The 24,934-nt window shown below is 31.5% G+C and overlaps 2 protein-coding genes across 2 annotated transcripts in view; one reads left to right on the top strand and one right to left on the bottom strand.

The window, feature by feature from the left end:
• Positions 1–21,215, bottom strand: part of LOC126890694 (set1/Ash2 histone methyltransferase complex subunit ASH2) — an 84,144-nt gene extending 62,929 nt beyond the window's left edge. The window contains exons 1-3 of the mRNA XM_050659841.1: positions 21,068–21,215; positions 20,870–21,013; positions 17,480–17,658 (exon numbers count right to left, since the gene is read on the bottom strand). Coding sequence (XP_050515798.1) covers positions 17,480–17,658; positions 20,870–21,013; positions 21,068–21,090 — 346 coding nt within the window. The 5' untranslated portion in view covers positions 21,091–21,215. The remainder of the gene's footprint in view (positions 1–17,479; positions 17,659–20,869; positions 21,014–21,067) is intronic.
• The window catches only part of LOC126890693 (uncharacterized), a 233,973-nt gene continuing 209,632 nt past the window's right edge, over positions 594–24,934 (top strand). Inside the window, exon 1 of the mRNA XM_050659840.1 lies at positions 594–673. The gene's annotated coding sequence lies outside the window, so the exon portion shown is untranslated. The remainder of the gene's footprint in view (positions 674–24,934) is intronic.

Here is a 24,934-nt window from a genome sequence, read left to right as displayed (position 1 = left end):
CAATAAACGAAATTAAACTTACCATAGCTCAAATTGTAGGTTTTTTAATTTACTACAACTTTATATTAAAAAGTTTTTCTCTAAAATCAATATCCTAAGCTGCAAAATTAAAAATCTTTAAAAATTGCAAATTTAACAAATGAAAATCGCAATAAAAGAAAAAGCTCACAATATTTTTGGTTACATTTTAGTAGAAGTTATTCCTGGCATCGTCCTTTACAACACCTGATAGGTTTCAAAAATTCCTGAATTATATCCTGAAATCGACCTATTTTTCACCCACAGCCTGGGGTATTACAGAAGTGAGTGCGACTGCTACCGGGTTAACCAAAACGGCTGACAGTTTCAATAATTTTGACAATAAAAAGTCAAATTTTTATCGGAAAACGGAAACAATTCGATGTTAATTTGTCAACATCGTCAACACACTGAAATGAAATGAAATTCTTTATTCAAATAGAAATCCTACTAACAATAAATATAAAAATTTGCTTAATTAAATGTAACATACAATATTTGGACCGTGCAAGTTCGGCAAAGTGACACCTATTTCTACGCTCTGCAACTTTATTCGCACTTTTAATTATATTGGCCCATTATATTAGTCCTGGTTATTGGATAATTGTCAAGGCCATAGTCCAAAAAAATAATAAGAAGAAAAAATAAGATTCAGGTTATGTTATTAAAACGTAAACAATTGTATGTAGTAAATAAAATTAGTTATTAAAATGCAGTACTGCAAGCAAAATACAATTAATTAAATTTACCTTTATATATTAATTGCATATCATATCAATATTGTGGAGCAACATATAATTTTTCTTCTTCAATGACAGTAGATATGAAATGTACGTCAATTTGACAATTTCAATTGACAATATGAATTATTTAAGAAAGTTGCAATATTTCTCCGCTATTCGCGCACGATCGTTTCTCAATTCCCTTCCAAGTACTTGCACACCGCGAATACAATACATGCAATATACAACACATACAGACTTATTAAAAATGATTTTTTAACCAGGTAAAACATATGTTTTTAGTATTTTTTTTTAATTGGAACTGTCACTGCATTCTTAACACTGGGGGCAAGATGGTTAAATTCATTCATACATTTGTAAAACAAGGATGTCATTGTACTATGTTTATTAGTTTTTTGAATGTCAAAATCTTCAATATTTCTCTTGGTATATGAATGAACTCCCCTCAATGTAACATATTCATTAAAATATGCAGGCAACATTCCTTTTTTTAATTTAAAAATGAAAACCATAGTAAGGTAGTAAAGCCTTTGTCGAACTGAAAACCAACCTAAAGTAGAATACATCATCTCAATTGGTGTGTAGCGATTGCATCGAAGAATTGTTCTCATACCTCTATTATACAACATTTGCAATGATTGAATTGATCCTTTATCACCTAGTGACCTAGATATAAAACACTTGAACAGTAGTCAAAATGGGGCTGAATTATACTTCTAAATACAGTGATCCTTGAAAATAGTGATAGATCTTTGCTAATTATATTAAAGAAAAATAATTTTTTAGATATTTTCTTGCAAATATATTGGAAATGAGGTTTCAGAGAAAGTGTGTTATCCAGTATAAATCCAAGATATTTAATTTCATTGACCCATTTAATGCATTCATTATTAACTTTTAGTTTAAAATTTTCCATACTTATATTGTTTAATTTATACCGACTAGAGACTATCATTGACTTTGTTTTACTCGCATTAAGTTTTAAATTGTTAGGATCTAAAAATATCTCAATTCTTTTTAACAACCACTGCATCCTTCTAACAACCTCAACAATATCATCATCACTGCACACAATTAATGTGTCATCTGCAAAAAGACTAATAAATTCCAGACCCTCAACATAATGTACATCATTGATGAAAATAATAAATAATAATGCTCCAAGTACACTGCCTTGTGGTACACCAAAACAATTAGGTAGTTCGGTTGATTTACTTTGGCCTAGCTGCACATAATGAGTTCTTTTTTTGAGATATTCGTTAAACCATTTTATAACATTTTGTTTAAAACCATAGTACCTCAATTTTTTAATTAACAAATCTGTCTATAGTTTCAAGAGCTCTTCTAAAGTCCAAGAATGCAGCTACTACATATTTGTTTTTGCTTGAAAAATGGCTTTGGCAGTGCCAATTAGTCAGACTTGTTTGTGATTGATTTCAGATTCATAAATTTATTTCATAACTTAAGTGCTAAAATATTATTTTTTTGATACAACATATTATTATACAGTATGTCCCTGTAAGTTATATCTATATGGAAAACTTAATTTTACGAAAAAAAGTTATTTCTTATAAAAAGTTTCGCATAGTCCAAAACCCAAGATTCAACCATCAGATATCAAATTTTATGAATGTTGTACGAGGTAGGTATGTCAAAAATTTTGAATTTCACTCAAGAGTAAAGTAGCTTTATTTTTCATAATATTGAAAATTGTTATTATGAAAAGTTGTTTGGAGTTAAAAACTATCACTGTTACTAATAAAACACTCGTATTCTAAGGTTAGTCCGTACTATCTCGAATAGTTATGCTAAGTATAAGGTAGATATAGTACGAAAATAATTCGTTACTAATAAACTCGGTATAAGTTAGATATAAGTATTCCCACTTTATTCCGAAATAATAGTTTGGCAACGTTGCAATCTTCTGCTCAAATACATAGAACAACGATATATTGTGTCAGATATGTCAATTTTGATTTTTCTTTGTAACTAACAAACCAAATTAAACTAGGCGAAATGTTTTCGGAATTATCAAAATGAGATTTTATTGATTTTTTTAAATACGTACATTTAAAATACCAGTATTCTTCTTTCATAGTTTCCACAAAATTGTTGTATCATTATTATTTTCTGAACAATAACATCGCAAAAAAGTTCCTAGGGGAAAACAAATTGAATAAAATTTAAACTAATTGACTAATCATCTTGAAATTTTTTGTGCATTATATGGACTGTTTGACTCAACTTTTCATGCAATATCAAATTCAAATAAGGGAATCACCTATTAAGCTTTCTAAAAACTTTAAACCATCTTTTAAAAACCGATGTTTAATTCTGAATTCCTTATCAGTGTATTGTGAAAAGGGATTTATACTATCTTTGAGAAGTTTCCTTTTTCGTGTATTTTCTATCATGTTAATTAAATTATCAACTTCTTCGACAGCCGCAACACCCGTTTAACACATTTTTTTATTATATAATTACTCACAAAACAAATCAAAAGATAATATATTTTTGCCTCTGATGACATTGACAATCATAAAATAGGTTATACCAGACTTAAACAAGGGTGTGGGTCGGTATAAACTTGGACTAAACTCTTATACCCAGTATAATCTATATCTAAGTTATTCCATGTTTATTGGTAGTGATTTTGCCTATACCTGATTTATTCTCAGTATAACTTTTATACTTGGTTTATTAGTAACAGTGTATTAGTCTAAGAGCTAGTGAACCCTCCGACTAACGGTCGTCCTGTAAGGCTAGAAATTTTTCTAGTGATAATTCATAGCACATCAAGGCTAAAAACCATGACCTGGCAGGCCTCAGCGGTGCACGTGTATCTACCAGGTGAATCGAAAAGTGCAAATTTAGGGGGTAAAATAAATTTCTCCTGTAAGGTTTAAACTTAAGTATGTGTTTGAGTAAGTCATTTAGAAGAAATGTGTACAATGACAGACGATTCTGAAGAGCATAAGACCTTGCCAGGCGAGGGGGAAGATTAGGGGTTTTTCCTAATAAAATTATTCTTTTTGCATCAAACAAATTTTTTTAGGTTTTTTGAATCATTCCAAACAGAAAACGCCTTTAGTGATTTCTCTTTAAGTTAATAGTTCTTGTTATATAAGCGATTGAAAATTTTTAAAATTGCGAAATCGGCCATTTTTAACCTTAACTCGGACATTTAACAAAAAATTTCAATGTTGCCAAGGTACGTAGATATTCTTTAAACATTGATTGATGAAATCCCTAAGAGTTTATGAGTTCCCTAGATGATTTTTTTAAATAAGAGTAGGGGTTGTGTGATAGCTCATTTGAAAGGTTATTTAATTCTCTATTCAGTAATATAAACAATAACATAATTATTTATACAGGGTGTACAAAAAAATTTTTTCTTCTATTTGTCAAACTTAATCACAGTTTAATTTAATAAAAAAAAAATTTTGTACACCCTGTATAAATAATTATGTTAATGTTTATATTAGTGAATATAAAATTCAATAACCTTTCAAATGAGCTATCACACAACCCCTACTCTCATTTAAAAAAATCATCGATTACGTCATCACGCTCAGATGGATGACGTCACTAGTATTATATATATGCCGAAAAGTCCTAATTTAAAAATAAAAATCGTCCTGTCTGAGGATTTCTCTTGAAATTTGTCCTTTCTCGAGATAATGAATTTATGCAAACTCAAACGTCCTCACTTATACTACAGTGTCGCACCCTCTTGATTAACAATTAAAAAAACAAAGGGGTTTTCGATATTTTATTGCAAAAAACTCTTCGGGATTTCATCAATTAATGTTTAAAGAATATCTACGTATCTTGGCAACATTGAAATTTTTAGATAAATGTCCGATTTAGGGTTAAAAATGGCCGATTTCGCAATTTTCAAAATTTTCAATCGCTTATATAACAAAAACTATTAACTTAAGAGAAAAATCACTTAAGACGTTTTCTGTTTGGAATCATTCAAAAAACCTAAAAAAAAAATTTGTTCGATGCAAAAAGAATAATTTTAGGAAAAACCCCTAATCTTTCCCCTCGCCTGGCACGGTCTTATGCTCTTCAGAATCGCCTGTCATTGTACACATTTCTTCTAAATGATTTACTCAAACACATACTTAAATTTAAACCTTACAGGAGAAAGTTTATTTTACCCCCTAAATTTGCACTTTTCGATTCACCTGGTAGATACACGTGCACCACTGAGGCCTGCCAGGTCATGGTTTTTAGCCTTGGTGTGCTATGAATTATCACTAGAAAAATTTCTAGCCTTACAGGACGACCGTTAGTCGGAAGGTTCACTAGCTCTTAAACTATATATTCTAATATGCAATTACATCCTTCTAATTGAAAATTTTTTTTGAACTAACAATCAATCAGTTATTTCAATTCTGATAACTCTTTTATTATCAATTTTACGATAAAAAGTGATTCCTAATAAAAAGTTCTGCATTGTCTAAAACCTAAAATACAACCATCTCATGTCAAATTTTATCAATTTTATACGAGGTATGTCAAAAAATACATGTATTAATTTCGCACAATATCGAAAATTGTTATTATGAAAAGTTATTTAGAATTAAAAACTATGTTTCAGTGTGTAATTATATTCTTCTAATTGAAATATTCTGAACTATACTTTACTTTTGAGCTAAATTTATCTTTTTTGACATACCTCGTATAAAATTGATAAAATTTGATATAAGATGGTTGTATTTTAGGTTTTAGACCATGCAGAACTTTTTATTAAAAATCGCTTTTTTCGTAAAATTAATAATAAAAGAGTTATCAGAATTGAAATAACAGAAATTAAAGATATGTTATATATTTTTCAAAAAAAAATTCAATTACAAGGATGTAATTGCACATTACAATATAGTTTTTAATTCCAAACAACTTTTCATAATAGCAATTTTCAATATTGTGAAAAATAAAGCTACCTACTTTACTCTTGAGTGAAATTCAAATTTTTTGACATATCTCGTATAATATTCATAAAATTTAATATCTGATTATTTAATCTTAGGTTTTGGACCATGCAGAGTTTTTATGAAGAATAACTTTTTTTCGTAAAATTAATAATAAAAAAGTTTTCCATATGGATACAACTTACAGGGACATACTGTATTATATTTTTTTATATATATTTTAATTTGTGGTGATCACTTTTTTTACTTCTATTTTTTGTTATTTTTTTACTTGTTTTTTTTTATTTTTCTTTTCTTTTTTTTTGTTTCTATTTTTTTTATTTTTTTTGTTATTTTATTATATGTTCTATTTTTATATATTTTGTTTTCTTTTTAATTTTTTCAAACCAAATTAACAAATTATGCCTAGCTTACAACTTGTATTTACATAACTTAACATGTTTATAAATGAGATGAAGTCAAGTCAAGTCAAGTCAAAGAATTTCCATATCATTTGTAGTACATATTTATTGTTATCAATAATTAGTTTCCACTTTGAGATGGTAAGTTCTATTGCTGTTTCGCATGAGTGACCCTTTCGAAACCCAGACTGATTTCCGAGAAAAAGATTATATGCATTAAAGTATTCAATTATTTGGTTGTAAACGGTTTTTTCAAATACTTTCTCTATACAAGGCAGCGTATTGATTGGTCGATATGTAGATACTTCTGATTTAATTTGAGTTTTTGGGACAGGTGTAATGGAGTTAATCTTTAAGTTTTTAGGAAAGCTTCCACTCGTTAATGAAGAATTAACAAAATTAAGAACAGCATAGCCAGTTGTCACATTGCTTTCATACAACTAAAGAACGGAATTAAATATACAACACATTATAAAATTGCCTCATAGTATTTTTTATTACCAACTTGAACTTTGACCAAAATACTATGTAATTTGATACAAGAAGAATACAAAAAACAATGTTATTTTTAAACGGAAATTCTTGTTATCTGAAACGCCCCCCCCCCCCCCAATTATTTCGGTGAACAGAAGTTTTACTGTACTTTCTTTTTTTTATTTCTCCTCTTTCTTTAATCTGATCAGGGTGTCGGATTTGGGCTAGCTATTTTACTTTTCATTCACCAGTCTCTTCCATTCTTTTCTATTTCCTGCCATTATTTTCAATTCCTCGAGAGATTACATTTCCAGCCTCTACTACTTGCTATATCCATTTTTTATTGGTCTGTCTATTTTTTTTTTTGATGTTCTTTTCTTTCGTGGACTCCATCGCATTTATCCTCGTCTTATATTTTTCCAGAATTGTCCAGTTTTCACTTGTATAGAGCACACTCGGTATCACTATTGTGTTATATATTTTTAGTTCACGTTATTTTTCATTATTTGCGACCAGGTCCATTTATAAGTATACTCCATCTAATTTACTTACCGTTGCACGTCATCCGCGTCATAGCCCGAGACATCACATGATACCAACACGAAATATTTAGGCGGTAGATGTGCTCTTTTTTAGAATCACTTTGCCGAGTACACTGGCGTTACAGCCACTAGGCATATTTTATTACATACGCGTAGAAATAATATTTAAAGATTTCTATTAATCTTAACTTAAAGAAATACACAATATGTTTCATTTAATTTGTATAAATGGATTATAAAGCGTTTTTATGAAGCACATTTGTTCGGAATACACTGTAACTATAATTGAACGAAGGTGATATTTTGGCATAAATTGGTAACATTTATTTGACAGTTGCGGTGATGACACTTCATATTTGTTTATATTGTTTGCTATAAGTATTTGTTTCATTATATTTACTGTTTTATTATGTACTTTACCGTAAGATTATAACTTAATTCTTGTTTTCTATTTCTAAAGTTTTTATTTATTTACATTGAATAGTAATTTGTTTTGATGTATAATCATCACTGACTGTCAATTGGGTGGATTTATTTGTATGTTATTTCTACTCACCACCAATTGTCTAATTACATACAGTCTAATTTACTTACCATTGCACATCATTATCTACGTTAGAGATCTAAGTTGATATTGTTGCCCAATTACAAAAAATTATTGAATTCATTTTAAATCAAATACATCACACAATTTTTGCGGAAGTGGATTATACAGCAAAACAAATTAATATTCAATGTAAATAAATAAAACTTTAGAAATAGAAAACAAGAATTAAGTTATAATCTTACGTTAAAGTACATAATAAAACAGTAAATATAATGAAACAAATACTTATAGCAAACAATATAAACAAATATGAAGTGTCATCACCGCAACTGTCAAATAAATGTTACCAATTTATGCCAAAATATCACCTTCGTTCAATTATAGTTACAGTGTATTCCGAACAAATGTGCTTCATAAAAACGCTTTATAATCCATTTATACAAATTAAATGAAACATATTGTGTATTTCTTTAAGTTAAGATTAATAGAAATCTTTAAATATTGTTTCTACGCGTATATAATAAAATATGTCTATGGTTTGTTTTTAAACCAAGAGGAGTGATTCAAATTTACCGCGCTTTAATGCTTGTTTGTAATTGGTCCAACCGCAGTCAAATTCACTCCACTGATATAAAATTTTGACACTAATGACATTTATCACATTTTGATACAATAGGGCTTTTCATTCACAGTCATTTGTTTCGAGCTTCTGTCATGTGTCACATAATATTAATATATCTACGTCGTACGTTATTGGTATATAGGGCTTTTCATCGATTGTCATTTGTTTCGAGCTTCTGTCATGTGTCACATAATATTAATATATCTACGTCATACGTCTTTGGTTTGTATCATTGGTTATATCAATAACGTATGACGTAGATATATTAATATCATGTGACACATGACAGAAGCTCATGACACATGACTGTGAATGAAAAGCCCTATACCAGCGTTTCCCAAACTTATTTTTCCGTGGCCCGATTATTTTTGAGCTTATCCTTCGTGACCCACTAATTTTTTTGTATATCCTGGTATGTGTGTGCAAGAAAACATTTATTTTAGTTTTATAAAATATACACTCACCGGCACAAAATTCCGCCACCCAAAATTTTTGATTAAGTTTGACAATTTATAATTTTATTATTTGTGCTCCGATTTTTAAGATTCTTGCACCAGTTTGTAGGTACATGTATTGATGTCGTTTGGTATTATTCCGTTAAAAACAAAAATTTGCTTGCATGGCATTATACAGGGGTGAATGGAAGCGTTGTATTTTCTCCTTACTTTAAAAAGTTCTTTGGAAAAATGGAAGAGCTGATTTTGTTTCATAGTCCGGTCATATTATCCCGGAGGCATCACTAATATTTTGTTTTTGAATTATCCGAATATGTATCTCTTTTCTTGTAAGAGCTGTACCATTTTTTGTAAATAAAAACATTGATTGACTCATAAAATAGAAGTTGGATTGATAAGATTAGAATGGCCTGCAAGCAGCCCAGATCTCAATCCTATTGAGCATTTATGGGATGAATTAAAAAAAAGGTATTCGCCGTCATCCTAGGCCTCCCGAAAATTTGGTATAGTTATGGCCCTGGTAGAGGAATATCGGGCTATTCCCCAAGCAAGGATAACATATCTTTATTCGATGCCAAACAGATTGAGACCAGTCGTTGCTGCAAGAGGTGGACTTACCTTACCCACTATTGAATTGTTTTGTTTTGTTGTTAATTTTAGTGCGTTTGATATTTTTAATTAAATAAACCTTCAAAGCAGTGTTTTGATTTACAGCTCTTACAAGAAAAGAGCTATTCGGATAATTCAAAAAACAAAACCCTAGTAATACCTCCAGAATAATACAAAAGGAGTATGAAAAAAATCAGCCCTCCAATTTTTCCACAGAATTTTTTTAAGTTAGGAGAAAATATAACGCATTCATTTTGATACTGGAATAATTACAAATGACATCAATACATGTACCTATAAACTGATGCAAGAATCTTGAAAATCGGAGTACAAATACATAATAAAGTTACATATTGTCAAAATTAATCAAAAATTTTGGATGGCGGAATTTTGTGCCTGTGGGTGTATTTTAATAAAGAATCATTAGCTCAAACAAAAATGTAATAAAACAAAATAAAAATCAAATACTTTATTAATGAGAAGTATCCAGTTGTTTCTGGTTAACTAAAAACTTCACGTTTTAAGGAAAAGATGTTAATGTTAATTTTATCCTCAGATACTTCCAAACGGTTTCTATATTTATTTTTGAGGAAAACCGATGTTGAAAACCCCACCTCACACTTATAGGTTGTAACAAAAGGAATTAGAAACTTTATCGCTTTTTCTGCTAGAACTGGGTACTCCTGGTGGCAGGACAACTAAGAATCTATCAGTGGTATTTTGTCAAATAGGTATGTCTTTGAATGCCCTATCACACGATTGTTTAATTACTGACTTTATATCTATATAAGGATGTTCTGTGTCGGATTCTACTTTAAATGGATTCCTTATCCATGCTTTATAGCTGTGGATGGGAGAAAATATTCCTTCAGATTTGCCTCCAGTCCTAGCAGGGGTTCATTGAAAGCCGCTGAAATCTCATCCGACAATGAATTCACGTTATACTCTTTTTGTTTTGTAGTTCTGTTAGCTTTGTAATTTCCTGCTTCTGCGCGACGTGTCCACAAATTAAGTTTTTTTGTTGCAGCTTTTTCCTTCTCCTGTACTTTGAATACAGTTACATTGCTACCTTTTAATGTAATATGTAAATTATTGTTGGAGAAGTCAAAACTATCACAAAGATAGCAGTGGCATTAGTCAGAGCGCGGCCTTAAAAAGCAAGATGTGAAACGGCGAAGCTAGACGACCCGGCATTTTGCTTTCTTGGCCCGGTACCGGGTCGCGACCCACCATTTGGGAAACGCTGCCCTATACCAATGATACAAACCAAAGACCTATGACGTAGATATATTAATATTATGTGACACATGACAGAAGCTCGAAACAAATGACAATCGATGAAAAGCCCTATTGACATTTCATAGGTTAATTAAGTTATATCGGCAATTTTTTGTGTTTTCTGTGTTGTTCCTTTAATTTTTAGATTTTTAGTCTGCTTTTATATAAACAGCAGCTATTTTTAGAACTCTTTAGTGACGTATTAATATAATATAATATTTATGGATTACCGTTGAGGGCTGACATGATCAACCAAAAAAGAAGATGTATTTGGTTATTTTTCTAGTGACTTTCTTGGGTGTGAATCTGTCTTTTTAGTTTACTCCTCCTGGTTAAAAAATAAACTATAGTGGCTGTAATGCCACTGTACTCGGCAAAGTGATTCTAAAAAAGAACACACCTACCGCCTAAATATTTCGTGTTGGTATCATGTGACGCCACGGGCTATGACGCGGATGACGTGCAACGGTAAGTAAATTAGATGGAGTATATTCAAGTTCAAGATCGAAAAGCATGGGAGCTAGTTCGTTGCGCTTTTCAGTAGGTACATGAGTTATCATAAACGCATCAGTGATCTGGTCTTGAGTACATACAAATATATGCTTCTGTTTATATCATTGTCAATAGGGCTTACAATACCGGGATTCCGGGATCCCGGACGATATTTGTCCGGTATTCGATACCGGTATTTATAATAAAAATACCGGTATTTCGGCATTAGCTTAATTTATAAAAAGTGAATTCATGCAAAATAAACTTTCTTCTAAAATATTTTTTGCTCTTACAAGAAATTATTTTTGAAGATAAACAACCAATTACATTGTAAAAAATATTTATTAAACACTTTTGTTACACATACAAGTCAAGTATGTATGCGCTTTCTAAAAGCGTGAATGTAGTTAATTTAAGGCGAAGGGTTATATTATCAGCTTCTACAACCAAATTATTAAATTTTGTCTATACAAATACATAAAAGGTGTTATATAAAAATTCTTAAATATTTAAAATTAGACTACTTTATTTTATATAAAATAAAGTAGTAAAATAAAGTAGTCTAATTTTAAATACTTAATAATTTTTATATACAGTAGAGTCTCGGTTATCCGCCCTTCGGTTACCCGCCGTTCCGTTTTATCCGCCGCACCATTTAAGAAAAAAAATTGTTTTCAAATTTATACAACTTTGAAAATATTAAAGAATGAGTAAACATTTTTAAGATGACATAAAATAAGCCGAGCAACAAGAAGCCAGAGCTGTCGATATTATGATGTTACAAGATGAAGAGTATTGGCAGCAACAAAACGAAATACATCGGCAAGGCAGATGAAAATCGCTAGATTTTTTCATTCATCCTAAATTATTCTATCTACAATGTCCAATGTCAGTCAAAATTAAACTGATTCTCTTCTTCTTCTTCTTGTGCCACTCCTATCGAAGACTGGAAATCATCAAGGCCTAAACTTGTGTTTCATTTAACGTTCCCTATTATCCGCCATTTTTGCTTATCCGCCCCTCCGTCGGCCCGTTTATGGCGGATAACCGAGACTCTACTGTAACGCATTTTATGTATTTGTATAGACAAAATTTAATAATTTGGTTGTAGAAGCTGATATAACCGTTCGCCTTAAATTAACGACATTAGGCTCACTCATTTTTTAACTTATTAATAATAATTGAAAATATATAGTGGTCTAAATACAGAGTAATCCATATAAAATATTTGTCACAATAAGTTAATTTTCGTATTAATATATTTTAAAGTTAAATTAATTTACAAATAGCAAATCATAAGTAAAAGTACTATCCTATTATATGCAAAATTTATCTTAGAATCAAATATATAGTTTTTCTATTTGCAAATTTTTTATATCTATCTATTCCTACTCTCTATGTAATGTGATAAACAACATCTACTCATTTCAAAACAAAATTTAATAGGTTTCATATATTATTTAATAACAAGTCGATATAACTGAGGATAGTATAAATATAACGTGTATATTTTTTATTCATAATACCGGTTTTAATACCGGGATCCTGGTATTTGAAAGTTTAAATACCAAATACCGGTAAGTATTGAGATTTTGGCTCGGTATTGTAAGCCCTAATTGTCAATTGTACTAAAGTTGAAATTCAATAGGATTGTCAGGGTATCGCTTAAAAATGATAGACTCTGGAGGGTCCCGAGATGAGAGATGAGTGTTTTCAATGGTGGCATGTACATTTTTAAAATAAAAGGGAAAATAAGGGTTAATAAACAAATAAATATATCGAGGGGTTCGAGCGAAAACCCGATAAATACCAAAATTATAAAATCCGGTATTTTTATTTCTGCTGTAGTGAAAACACGTCTCCTACCACTGGTAAATGTTATTATTTGATATTAACATTTTTAAGCACAATAACTAATAAAAACCAAACATAGTAAAAACCGTTAACTCATATTTTTAAATAACACCAATCCGATATATAACTTTACTGAAAAAAATACTTTGTTGTACCACATATTTATAATGTGAGAATCCGGTAGAATCATTTATCTCCTTTTTCCTGTGTAAAGTTAATAATTTTATTAGAATTATTTCCTTTGTTGTACAACATATTTATAATGTGAGAATCCGGCAGAATCATTTATCTCCTTTTTCCTGTGTAAAGTTAATAATTTTATTAGAATTATTTCCAAGTTAAAAACTGATAATTAATTTTATCGAAGATGAAGATTACAAAATTATTCATTTTGACAAAATATATTCATGCGAAAATCCGATAAAGAATTTTAGACTATGGTAGTTTATTAAATTTCAACACACTTTTTTCCTGCGAAAACCCAATAAAAGATGGTGTAAATTGACAATTGAATATTATGAAAACAAAAAAAGCGGTTAGAATGGGGCCCATATTTATAATGAAAAACAAACTCAGAGCTTCCAAGGTACCCCAGCAAATCAATTGTAGTAAATTTCAATTTAAGTGTACCGGGTGTCCCAATAAGAATGGCTCTCGGCCATATCTCAGGAACCGTTTATAATAGAGCTTTGAAATAAAAAATTTTATAACAAAAGTTGCCTCAGGAAAAGCCTGGAAATTATTTTCATAATTGTGGGACCACCGCTAGAGGGCGTAATTGAATATCAAAAATTAAAAAATCTAAATTTTACAAAATTTTCCTAATGAAGGGGCACTGGAAATCCGATCGTCGTATTCTTCATAAAATTCTACGCATATTTGATTTGACAAGTTTAGGTCTACCTTTGGAAATAAGAGGTGGGGGTGAGTGGGAACCTTGTTATGAAAAAATGGCTGGAAGTCCGGTTCTGCTTAATCAAATTTTGCAAATTTGGTCTTGTTGAAGACAGATCTTTTTCGTCAATGTAAAAGTTATGATTTCGAACCAACTTACTGAGTAATATGCCAGCTAGAAGGCGTTATTTAATTTTTTTCAGAAATCTAGTGTTCCTTGGAAAACAAACATGCATTTTAATACCATATTACAAAATTAGACAAGATTAGCAACAGAATAGCGAAAACCGCATGTTAATACCTTTTTTCTATCTCGAGATATCTTACAAAACGTGTAAATTTAAAAACATAACTGTTACTGTCACCGGTAAACGAAATCCATTAAAAGTAGTGTGCTATGGAATCAACAAAGGAACATTTTCCAGCTGTCAACGTATATTAGGTCTTTTCAACGCTTCTCATTTGTTTCGAGCCTCGTTCATATCTCGTATATTAATATTATACACGGATTATACGGCATATGACAGAGGCTCGAAACAAATGAGAAGCGTTGAAAAGCCCTATTACAAAGAAATAAAAACAACTATTTAGTGATGACGTAAACGTTCAAATTTTTGCCCATCATTTCCGTTGCAAATATTTACTCTTTCAAGAGTAGATTGAACAGCAGTCTCAATTTCTGCTCTCGATATGCTTTGAATGGCGTTTAGTATTCTCTGGATAATGTATTCTAGAGTAGTGTATGATGGGCAACAATTTGAATATTTAGGTCGTCACTAAGTAGTTCTTTTTGTTCTGTGTTATATTTAATTTTAATAGTATTGTTTCTCTTTATATTGTTGTTTTAATTAATTATATTTTTATACGTTGACATCTGGAAAATGTTATTTTGTTTTTTTCCACAGCACACTACTTTTCATTAACTTAGTTTACCGGTGATAGTAACAGTTATGTATAAAATTTACACGTTTCTCGAGATATCTTGAGATAGAAAAAATGTATCGACATGCGGTTTTCGCTATTCTATTGCTAATTTAATCTAATTTTATAAAGTATGATTAAAAATGCATACTTGTATTTAATATTTTCCAAAGAAAACTAGATTTCTGAAAAAAATTAAATAACGCCTCCCAGCTGGCTTATTACTTATTAGGATGGTTCAAAATTATCACGCTTACATTGAAGAAAAAGATCTGTCTTCAACAAGACCCAGTTTTCAAAATTTGATTTAGCAGAACCGGACTTACAGCCATTTTTTCATAACAAGGTTCCCACTCACCCCCACCTCTTATTTGCAAAGGTAGAGTTAAACTTGTTAAATCAAATATGCGCAGAATTTGATGAAGAATACAATAATCGGATTTCCAGTGCCCCTTCATTAGGAAAATTTTGTAAAATTTAGTTTTTTTAATTTTTGATATTCAATTACGCCCTCTAGCGGTGGACCCACAATTATGAAAATAATTTCCAGGCTTTTCCTGAGGCAACGTTTGTTATAAAATTGTTTATTTCAAAGCTCTACTATAAACGGTTCCTGAGATATGGCCGAGAGCCATTCTTATTGGGACACCCGGTACTTCAAAGTTGTCTGAAGACTATTGAAACTCTGTAGAAATTACTGGAGTCTAGTAGTAGTAGTCAAGTCTAGAAAAATTTTTATTTTGTACAATATAACTGTCAAACTAATTAGGACTAGACTTGTCCCTAAAACTTCCCAAAAGAAGGAACGAACATTTAGTAAGAAATGTTTCTTTCCTCTAGCTTACCATGAATGAATTCCAGTGTGTCAAAAGTGTTTTAAAAAACGCTGTGTATATTCTCAGATGATATAATAAATGCTGTAGCTAACAGTGATTCTACTGGATGATATTCTAAAGGAGACAATAGCGGAAAACGGTAACCAGTTAATAAGAATATCAGAAGATATTGGTTTGAATAAAAAAAAAAACTCCTACTCTGCGCCCTAAAAGACCAAAACAAATTTCATCCCAAAAAGCAACCATAGACTTACCAACTCCGGACAATTTACCAAAGTTATATAAAAGTACCTTTCCAATAAGTGAAGCAAAGAAAACGGATTTGATAAAGATGTGCCAAGAAAATATTTTCCAGAAGAGGTGCATGCTTGAATAACAAATTTAAAAACCGGTAATTATATCATAGATCGAATTCCAGATGTAATGATGTGAGAAGGATCAGAAGAAGACACATTTTACCTTTTAATTTTCTAAAAAGAATGCAGATTAATTTATTTTTGTTGGAATAATATACAATTAACTTTTATTTTATAATTAAAAAAGTTCAAAATAAAATCCAATAAAGTCAAATGTTATACTCATTCAACGAGGCAAAACCCGATAAATATAACGTTTTATTATTATTTTTTTTTTTTCTAAGTACAGCGACTACCCGAGGTAACTGGGACCGTGACTACCTCAGATACGGAAAAACTCGGTTAACACTGAGATTGGTTATATTGATAGAAGAACACGTAAATAATCATAACTGTGGATATTTTATTGACAAAATTAATACAGTACTGTCTATAAAAGATAAAAACATTTACCTTATCAGTATTACTGTTTAAAAAAGTCTTTGATTTTGCATAAGCTTTATTCCTCTTTTTGATATTGAGACGGCGATGTTGCGCCAAGGTTGAAAATTGTAACTCACCCGTTATGAATTTTGCCTCGGTTAACCGAGGGGCTCGGATGACTGAGTCTCGGATAATCGCAAATCGCGAGTCTACTGTACGTTTTTATAAATTAAACTTAAAATAAATTATTCTAATTAAATATTAAATTCTCTGCCATTTGGCTATAACAAATATTTCATAAAACTTTCTATGACGATTTTAAATCTTCTTCAAATTTCCTAAAATCTTTAATCGCAATTATCTCTAAACAATGGTTTTGTTAGTTATCGGGTTTTCACTCGAACCCCTCGATATAGCCGCTTGCCATCAAGTGTTTACGAACTTCAAAATGTCTGCTCTACAATCCTATTGAATTTGGACTATTCGCGGTGTGCAAGTACTTGGAAGGGAATTGAGAAACGATCGTGCGCGAATAGCGGAGAAATATTGCAACTTTCTTAAATAATTCATATTGTCAATTGAAATTGTCAAATTGACGTACATTTCAATCTACCGTCATTGAAGAAGAAAAATTATATGTTGCTCCACAATATTGATATGATATGCAATTAATATATAAAGGTAAATTTAATTAATTGTATTTTGCTTGCAGTACTGCATTTTAATAACTAAGTTTATTTAAGTACTACATACAACTGTTTACGTTTTAATAACAACCTGAATCTTATTTTTTCTTCTTATTATTTTTTTGGACTATGGCCTTGACAATTATCCAGTAACCAGGACTAATATAATTGGCCAATATAATTAAAAGTGCGAATACAGTTGCAGACGTAGAAATAGGTGTCGCTTTGCCGAACTTGCACGGTCCCAATAGTGTTATTAATTCTTGCTATAAGTTTAAGAGCTGTAAGGGCTATAAGTTTAAGAGGGGTCCATTGGTCTGATATAGTAAGCTTCAAGATAGGAAGTAAGGCTTACCTTATCTAAATATTAAATGCAAACTAAACTTACGTGCTTGACTCTTTTTGAAGCTTTCTAGCCCTGTTGGAGAACAATTTTTGCAAAGAAAAATATAATTAGCCATAAATGGTACTAACTTTCCCAGCCGATGGCCAATACAAGATTCATGGTACCACCGATTACAGTTTGCACATAATAACTCGATAAGATTCAAATTCCTGTCTTTGCCACTAAAACAAAATTTTTTTATATCAACTTTAACAAAATTAACAAGAAATAATAGGCCTGGACCCAGCGTACCCAAAAAAAGTTCATTAATGGCAAGCTGAAAATTTGTTAATAGCTTAACAGTGCCTAGTGGGGCAAGCTTTGATGTACAGGAACACTGGGAAAAACTGGCAGTTTTAATCATAGATATATAATACTCTAGATTGCGCCCTGCGATCTTAAAATGGGTGACGGTTGCGACAGAGATAAATGAGCCTATTAGGTCGGTAGTCTCTTTCTAATTCAAGGGGAGTATCGACGACGTCACTATCCTACTCTATCTAGTGTTATTTAAATGTTTTGACAGTTCGAGCGGATGGCGACGAGAACTGGTCTTTGGTCTTCGGACGTGGATAATCTTGGTTCGAATCCCATACCAATCTTTACTTTTTTTATTTTTAATTTAATCAATATTGCCTTTATTAGATATTATTACATCTCTAAAATAAATCTATGCAAAGAAATATATAACAAATACGAAAAACTGTGTAGGTACCTATAGATTTTTAAAAATATAAAAGCCAATGTTATGTTTTTAATAAGTTAATGGTAGAATAGTATAAAGTAATTGTTAAAAATATTCGTAAAAAATTACCAATAATTAATATCAACATAATGTACCATAGATTTATTAAATGAATCGGTCATTTCAAAAACAACACGAGTCACATATTCCTAATTTTACAGAAGAGCAAAGAAAACTAACTATATAGTCGAAAGATGGATGAAATGGATGACATCAAAATTCAGAGTTATATTGTAGTTTTGTTCCTAATGTTTTTACTGGACTGGTGTCGTTTTTGCTCACAACGTTTATCTTAAAGGAGTCTATTCCTCTCAAGAAGTTAGTTTCTGAAAATTGTGGACTTTGCTGTTTTTGAAATGACTGATTCAATTATAAGTAATTAGACATTATTTTTATTTATGAAATTATTGTTACAATTTTTTAAAAAAGTAGAAGCAAAACAAACATTATTCACATCATTCGAATAAGGACGAATTTATATTAATAACGAATGACTTTTATTTTACTATGCAGTTCACAAATTATGTATTCCAATATTGATTAAATAAAAATAAAAAAGGTAAAGTTGGTATGGGATTCGAACCACGATTATCCACATCCGAAGACCAAAGACCATTTCTCGTCACCACCCGCTCCAACTGTCAACACATATTACTCGATAAAGTGGGATAGTCACGTCGTCGATATTCCCCTTAAATTAAAAAGAGACTACCGACCAAATAGGCTCATTTATCTCTGTCGCAACCGTCACCCATTTTAAGATCGCAGTGCGCAATCTAGAGCAGGGTCACCAATTAGATTCCCTGAAGGTCCGTTTCGAGAACCTATGACACTTCCGGGGTACGGATTTAACGCTACCAGTGTCTGTTTGTTCTAATTCGATTTCTTTGCGGATTCTTATTAAAAATTATCCCCTATAAACAAATCACAAGGGTGCCTAGCAAAATATTTGGACCGAAATTATTTAAAAATGTTTTGTAACAAAACCAAAACATTACCTTTTTTGCCCACGAAAATATGTTTTTAGCATTTTTGGGTCATCCTAAACAAAAAAGAACTTTTCATTTTTCTAAAAATTGATAGATTTTTTCTGTGTATGATGATGATTTGATGTGATGATTTTAGATTTCTCATGTGTAAATTATTATTTTTGCGGTTTTCAAGTGCCTAAAATGAAGTTTAAACATTCAATTTCAAGATTCTGGTGAGTAATCGGGGCTTATTTTAATTTAGACCGTTGTTTTTATTGGATTATTTAATTAGCACATTGAAAATAATTAAATAAATAAATAAATGATTAAAAAACTATGTTAATAATAAATTATAAAATTTTAATAAATGTCAAGTATTTGTTGGGAATTTTTCGCATATGTACGTATAATATGTATAAAAGTGACAGAGACACACGATAAAGTGCAACAGAGACGAACCACAAAGTGCGACGAGCGGCGGCTTTAAAGTCGAATGGAGGGGCATAATTAACAATTAAAAAACAACAGTCTATATTGAAATAAGCCCCGACTACGCATAAGAATCTTGAAATTAAATGTATAAACATCAATTTAGGTACGTGGCAACCTGAAATCTAATAATTTACATAATGAGTTTTCAAGCCTCGAAAATGCGTATTTTCACATTTTTCACATTTTAAATCACGTAGAATTCGAAAACTTTTGAGAAAAATGACAAGAGACCTTTTTTGTTTAAAAGTACCTAAAAAACCAGAAATACCTACATTTTTCGGTCCAAAAAGATAATTTTGAATTTGTTAAAAAACATTGTTCTTTCCTCGGGCCCCTTCTGATTTGTTTAAAGGGCACATTTTTAAAAAGGAAACCGAATCAGAAAATTTTTCATTCAGGAACGGCCTCAGAACATATATGGAAAGGAAAACTAATAATATCTGATTGTTTCTTGGCCAATATTTGAAGTGAGTTTAGTGCAACTGATTCTCATTAGGGAGTTGAGATATTCATCTGTTAGATGAGGTCTGTACCAATTTTTAATAAAGTTCATTCTTGGTAAAGCGGCTTCGCACACATAAGTTGAGCCAGACGTAGTAAGCAATTTCATGGCCAAACATTTTCAAAATTGATACTTTTTATTCTGAATTTAATGTCGGTCCGCACAAAGCTAGCCCACAGTCCGGATGCAGACCGCGGTCCACTAATTGGTGACCCCTGATCTAGAATATTATATATCTATGGTTTTAATTGTGGAACAGGTTAAAGGTTTTGAACGCCAGACTACGAAAACCGCCCATGTATTTTGTCAGAAAGAAATTCCAATTGATTTACTACCCTTTCATTTAACTCTCATGCAAAAATCAGGCTGCTATCTACCACCAACATAATTCCTGTCATTTTACATGTTATACATGCCGGGCTCATTAAAATGCCCAACATATTTGTCAGACAAACATTTTTGCATAAATTATATAAAGTTTGCTATTGAACAAACTTAAAAACAACCTGCTAGTTTTCACCATCATAAACTTGTCAGGATGACACATTCCACAATTAAAACTTCCCCTGTTCCAGTGTTCCCATACATCAAAGTTTATTGGACTTTTAAGTTATTAACAAATTTTCAGCTTGCTATTAATCAACTTTTTTGGTACCGGGATCCAGGCCTATGAGCGTCATTACCAGTAACAATTTCCTGGAAGCTCTAACTTTTTTTCGCTTTCAATTGTTTTCTGATCAGGAATAGTAGGCGTATTGGAATTGGAATCATTCTTTTGTTTTTCGGGATTGTCCAAACTATTCTCATCGAGATAACCCTCTGGTTTACTAAAAAAAATATTTTTAATTAAATATTTAATTTTTTTTCATAAATCTAGGTACCCAATAATAGCTTCTTCATTCATTTTGATTGTTAAATCTAAAATTTCTTATTTAGTTTGTATACAAAAACAAATATTTTAAGGTTATGGTTTCGGTTTCGCCTTGGCGGCATATTTTGTTAATAACTGCGAGAAGAATACTATATATTAGGTAACCAGTAATACATTGAGAATAATTATTATTTTTAAAACCTGGCCTAAATCTTGTGGTATTACAGTAGTCAACATCAAAAAATAGAGGTCCCATCAATTTAGACGGAGAGCCAGCGCTGAAAAATTTCTTTGAATTTACTAAAGCTACATTTTTCACAGTTGATTACTGTGAGAGTGTAGAGAAACATACTGGGGTTGGTCAAGCGAAACGTAGAACAGGGGTTACTGAGAGGGTATCAAAGTAGCATTTCCTACGAAGGTAATTATTTCCTTTTACTAAGGCTAAAAATCAGTACACACATTATAAATTAAATATAAATAAAAGTTACTATAGTCGGTCATCAGCTGTATGACGGGACAGAGCCGGTCGGTCGGCCCCAATAGTCGATTGAGGAAATGAAGCATTTTGGCTCGCAATTTTTTCGTGCAGCATGGATTTACTTGAAATTTTTACAGAAGGTAGGGAATAAGTCCAAGGATCATTTTCGCTAAAACCTTGGTGGTGGTTGCCACCCCATCTCGGAGGGTGGGAATTTTTTATTATATTTTTTGAGTGTCCTCCTCCTCAGTCGTTTCCTCATTGCTGAGTGTCGTGATATTCCCTATAATACGAGCAAATATCTCTTTCCATCGGCTTCTGTCCTTAGCTTCCCTCATGGATTCAGAGAATGTTTTGAGTGTATTGATAATATAAAAAATATAAAAAGAACTACAGAAAGGTGAAGACCAATTTTGAATTAGGAAGGTAGTTATGGGATTGTTTTCACTGACGTTGTCGTAGAGAAAAGCAGGTACCGACATTTTTTTGATTATAAGTCGCTTAATTTTCATGCTAGAAACTTTTTATTATTTTTTTTTTTTTTGAAAAGTCTATGTATACTTAAAAAAAGATTATTTAAAGCTAATCTTTAACATGCCGTATCTCGGTTTGTATTGGTCTTAAATATATTATAGCAAAAGAATTTGGTTTTAGTAACACAAACCAAATTCTTCAAAGATACAATTTCGATATCTACAGTTTTTTTGATAAAATGCATATTTTTCGAGGTATTCTCAAAAAACCCTCTAAAAAAGTCGATTTTTTTGTCGAAAAACTGTGATTTTCAAGCGCGAATAACTCGAAAAATATTAGTTTTACGGATAAAATGTACAAAACATTTTTTTTAGAATCACTTTTTCCATCGAATTACATGGTTAAAATGTAATAAAAAATTCCCACCCCCGAGATGGGGTGGCAACCACCCCCAAGGTTTTAGCGTATGATAGCGGCAATGATATATAAAATGATGCTTGGACTATTCCCTACCTTCTGTGAAAATTTCAAGTAAATCCATGCTGCACGAAACAATTGCGAGTCAAAATGCTTCATTTCCTCAATCGACTATTGGGGCCGACCGACCGGCTCTGTCCCGTCATACACCATAATAACTTTTATTTATATTTAATTTAGAATGTGTGTACTGATTTTCAGCCTTAGTAAATGGAAATAATTACCTTCGTAGGAAAGCAACTTTGATACCTTCTCAGTTACCCCTGTTCTACGTTTCGCTTGACCGACCGCAGTATGTTTCTCTACACACTCACAGTAATCAACTGTGAAAAATCTAGCTTTAGTAAATTCAAAGAGATTTTTCAGCGCTGCCTCTTGGTCTATTTTAGGAAGGCACTAATTTGCATATTTGACGCATTTCGCAATTGTCCTGAAATGTACCTCTAGGCAAGTTGTTGTAGCTAACTCTCTCGATAGACCCTTTATCTTTTTCCTATCTCCGGTCAATTTTAGTTTGAAGCCACCTGTGATTGTCTCCTTCAATTTCCTTGCGTCAACCCCGCTATTGTTGACGCCAACTTTCTTGTCTTTCTGTCTTCCTTTTGGAGTTTGAGGTTACCAGTGTTATGTTAATTTTTAAATTCCTGATGGAGCACCCTAGTAGTTTTTTGTATTTGTCCCATGGCGAGTTTTCTCCCACCACGCATATTAGTTTTTGGTTCGTTTGCTCTTTTGTACATATTGCTTCTAAAATGGATTACATAAGAAATACTATTACTAATGGATGAACGATGAAGAAACAAGAATGACCAAGATGTCAGCAGGTTGTATAAAAACATTCAGGCAAATAAAAGTAAAAATAAGAATAACAAAAAATGAATTTCTTAAGCAACAATGTATCGATCTAGATCATTTACGACAGCAAGACCAGTGGCTGATCTAAGGGGGCATCACGGTGGTTATGACTCCCTCCTCCCATTTTCCAGTTTTTTCCCGTAACAGTTTTTCAGCTGTATTTTCCGAACATTTTGTTGAAGATTTTGTGTAGTTGTTAGTTGTAGAATATGTACTTGAACGACTTTATTTAGTTTTAAGCAGTGAATAAATAAACATGAGTGCATATAAAGTTTGTAAACAATACAAATGTTGCTAGTAGGTGCAAGCAAAAGATTGGCAAAATAAATAATATAAGTCGACTTTCCCTCAAGGCACTCAAGGCATCTGAGTTAACCCATAAATAACAAGATAGCAGCTTCCCGTAGCTCAAATTCGTCAGAGTTCCCGCATGATCATAGGCGCCCATACACACGGGCAGGGGGGGGGCCGTGGCCCCCCTAGCCTTTCGGGAAAGAACAAAAATTAAATTTATATTACATAAACGTATTTTTGTCACAAAATTATTGGATAATTGTGAGAGATAAATTGGAAACAACATGTATTAATAAAAAAATTCACATATTGGGTAAATAATAGTTTAACAGAAAACCTGTGTGTCTGCGATAGCGATCTATATGGAATGTGCATAATACACATTTCGCACAGTCACGGTATGCTATTAACGAAAACATTGAAAGAGATTAGAAACGTGGGAACATAATATACCGGGTGGTCCAATAAGCCGATCTCTCGGCTATATATCAGAAACTATTCATGTTATAACTTTAGGAGAAAAAATTCCTTAGTAAAAGTGGCCAAGAGAAATCGCTGGAAATAACTTTCAAGTTTCTGGGTTAATCGCTAGGGGGCGTAACCTGTGAAGAAAAATTTGAAAATCAGTTTTTTGTGAAATATGCCCAATTATACAAAGTGTTAAATAAGTAAACTAGAAAGAGGCCTAAATTCTGCACAAAGTTGTTCAAGTACTTTTTTTTATTTTTTCAAATAAAGGGTGGGGGAGAGTGGGAAAGTATTTGTGGATAAATACCTATAACTTTGGTTTGGATCAACCGATTTTAACGAAATTAGTGTCATTAGAAAGAGTGTGGATAATTTAATTTACATCTACTATAAAACAATTGCATTTAGTTTTAATTGTCATGGGTAGAGGGTACTTTCGAATAGAAAAAATTAAAATTTGTTTTTCTTCAAAATGTTTAATGGAAACATCTATTGATTGTAAATTATAATGGAACTGGATTAAATTCGTAACAAAATGACGCAAACCGCATGTTGATAGCTTTTGTCGAACTCGAGATATGAATAAAAACGCATAAACATAAGTAAGTATAGTATTGACTCACCCTTTATTATAACTTAAAATTAAATATGTGAAAGAAAGATCATACAAATATCTCGATCAATAAAATCGAATGTCCAATTAAATGTTCAAATTGTTTTCCATCGTTATCCACACAAAGATGTAATCTTTCGCGCGTAGACATAACAGCTGCTTCAATCTCAGCTGTTGATATACTATTTATTGCGTTTATAATGCGCTGTTTCATG

Source organism: Diabrotica virgifera, chromosome 8 (genome assembly GCF_917563875.1).
Source record: "Diabrotica virgifera virgifera chromosome 8, PGI_DIABVI_V3a".
Taxonomy (NCBI): domain Eukaryota; kingdom Metazoa; phylum Arthropoda; class Insecta; order Coleoptera; family Chrysomelidae; genus Diabrotica; species Diabrotica virgifera.
This window is presented reverse-complemented; position numbering and strand designations above follow the sequence as displayed.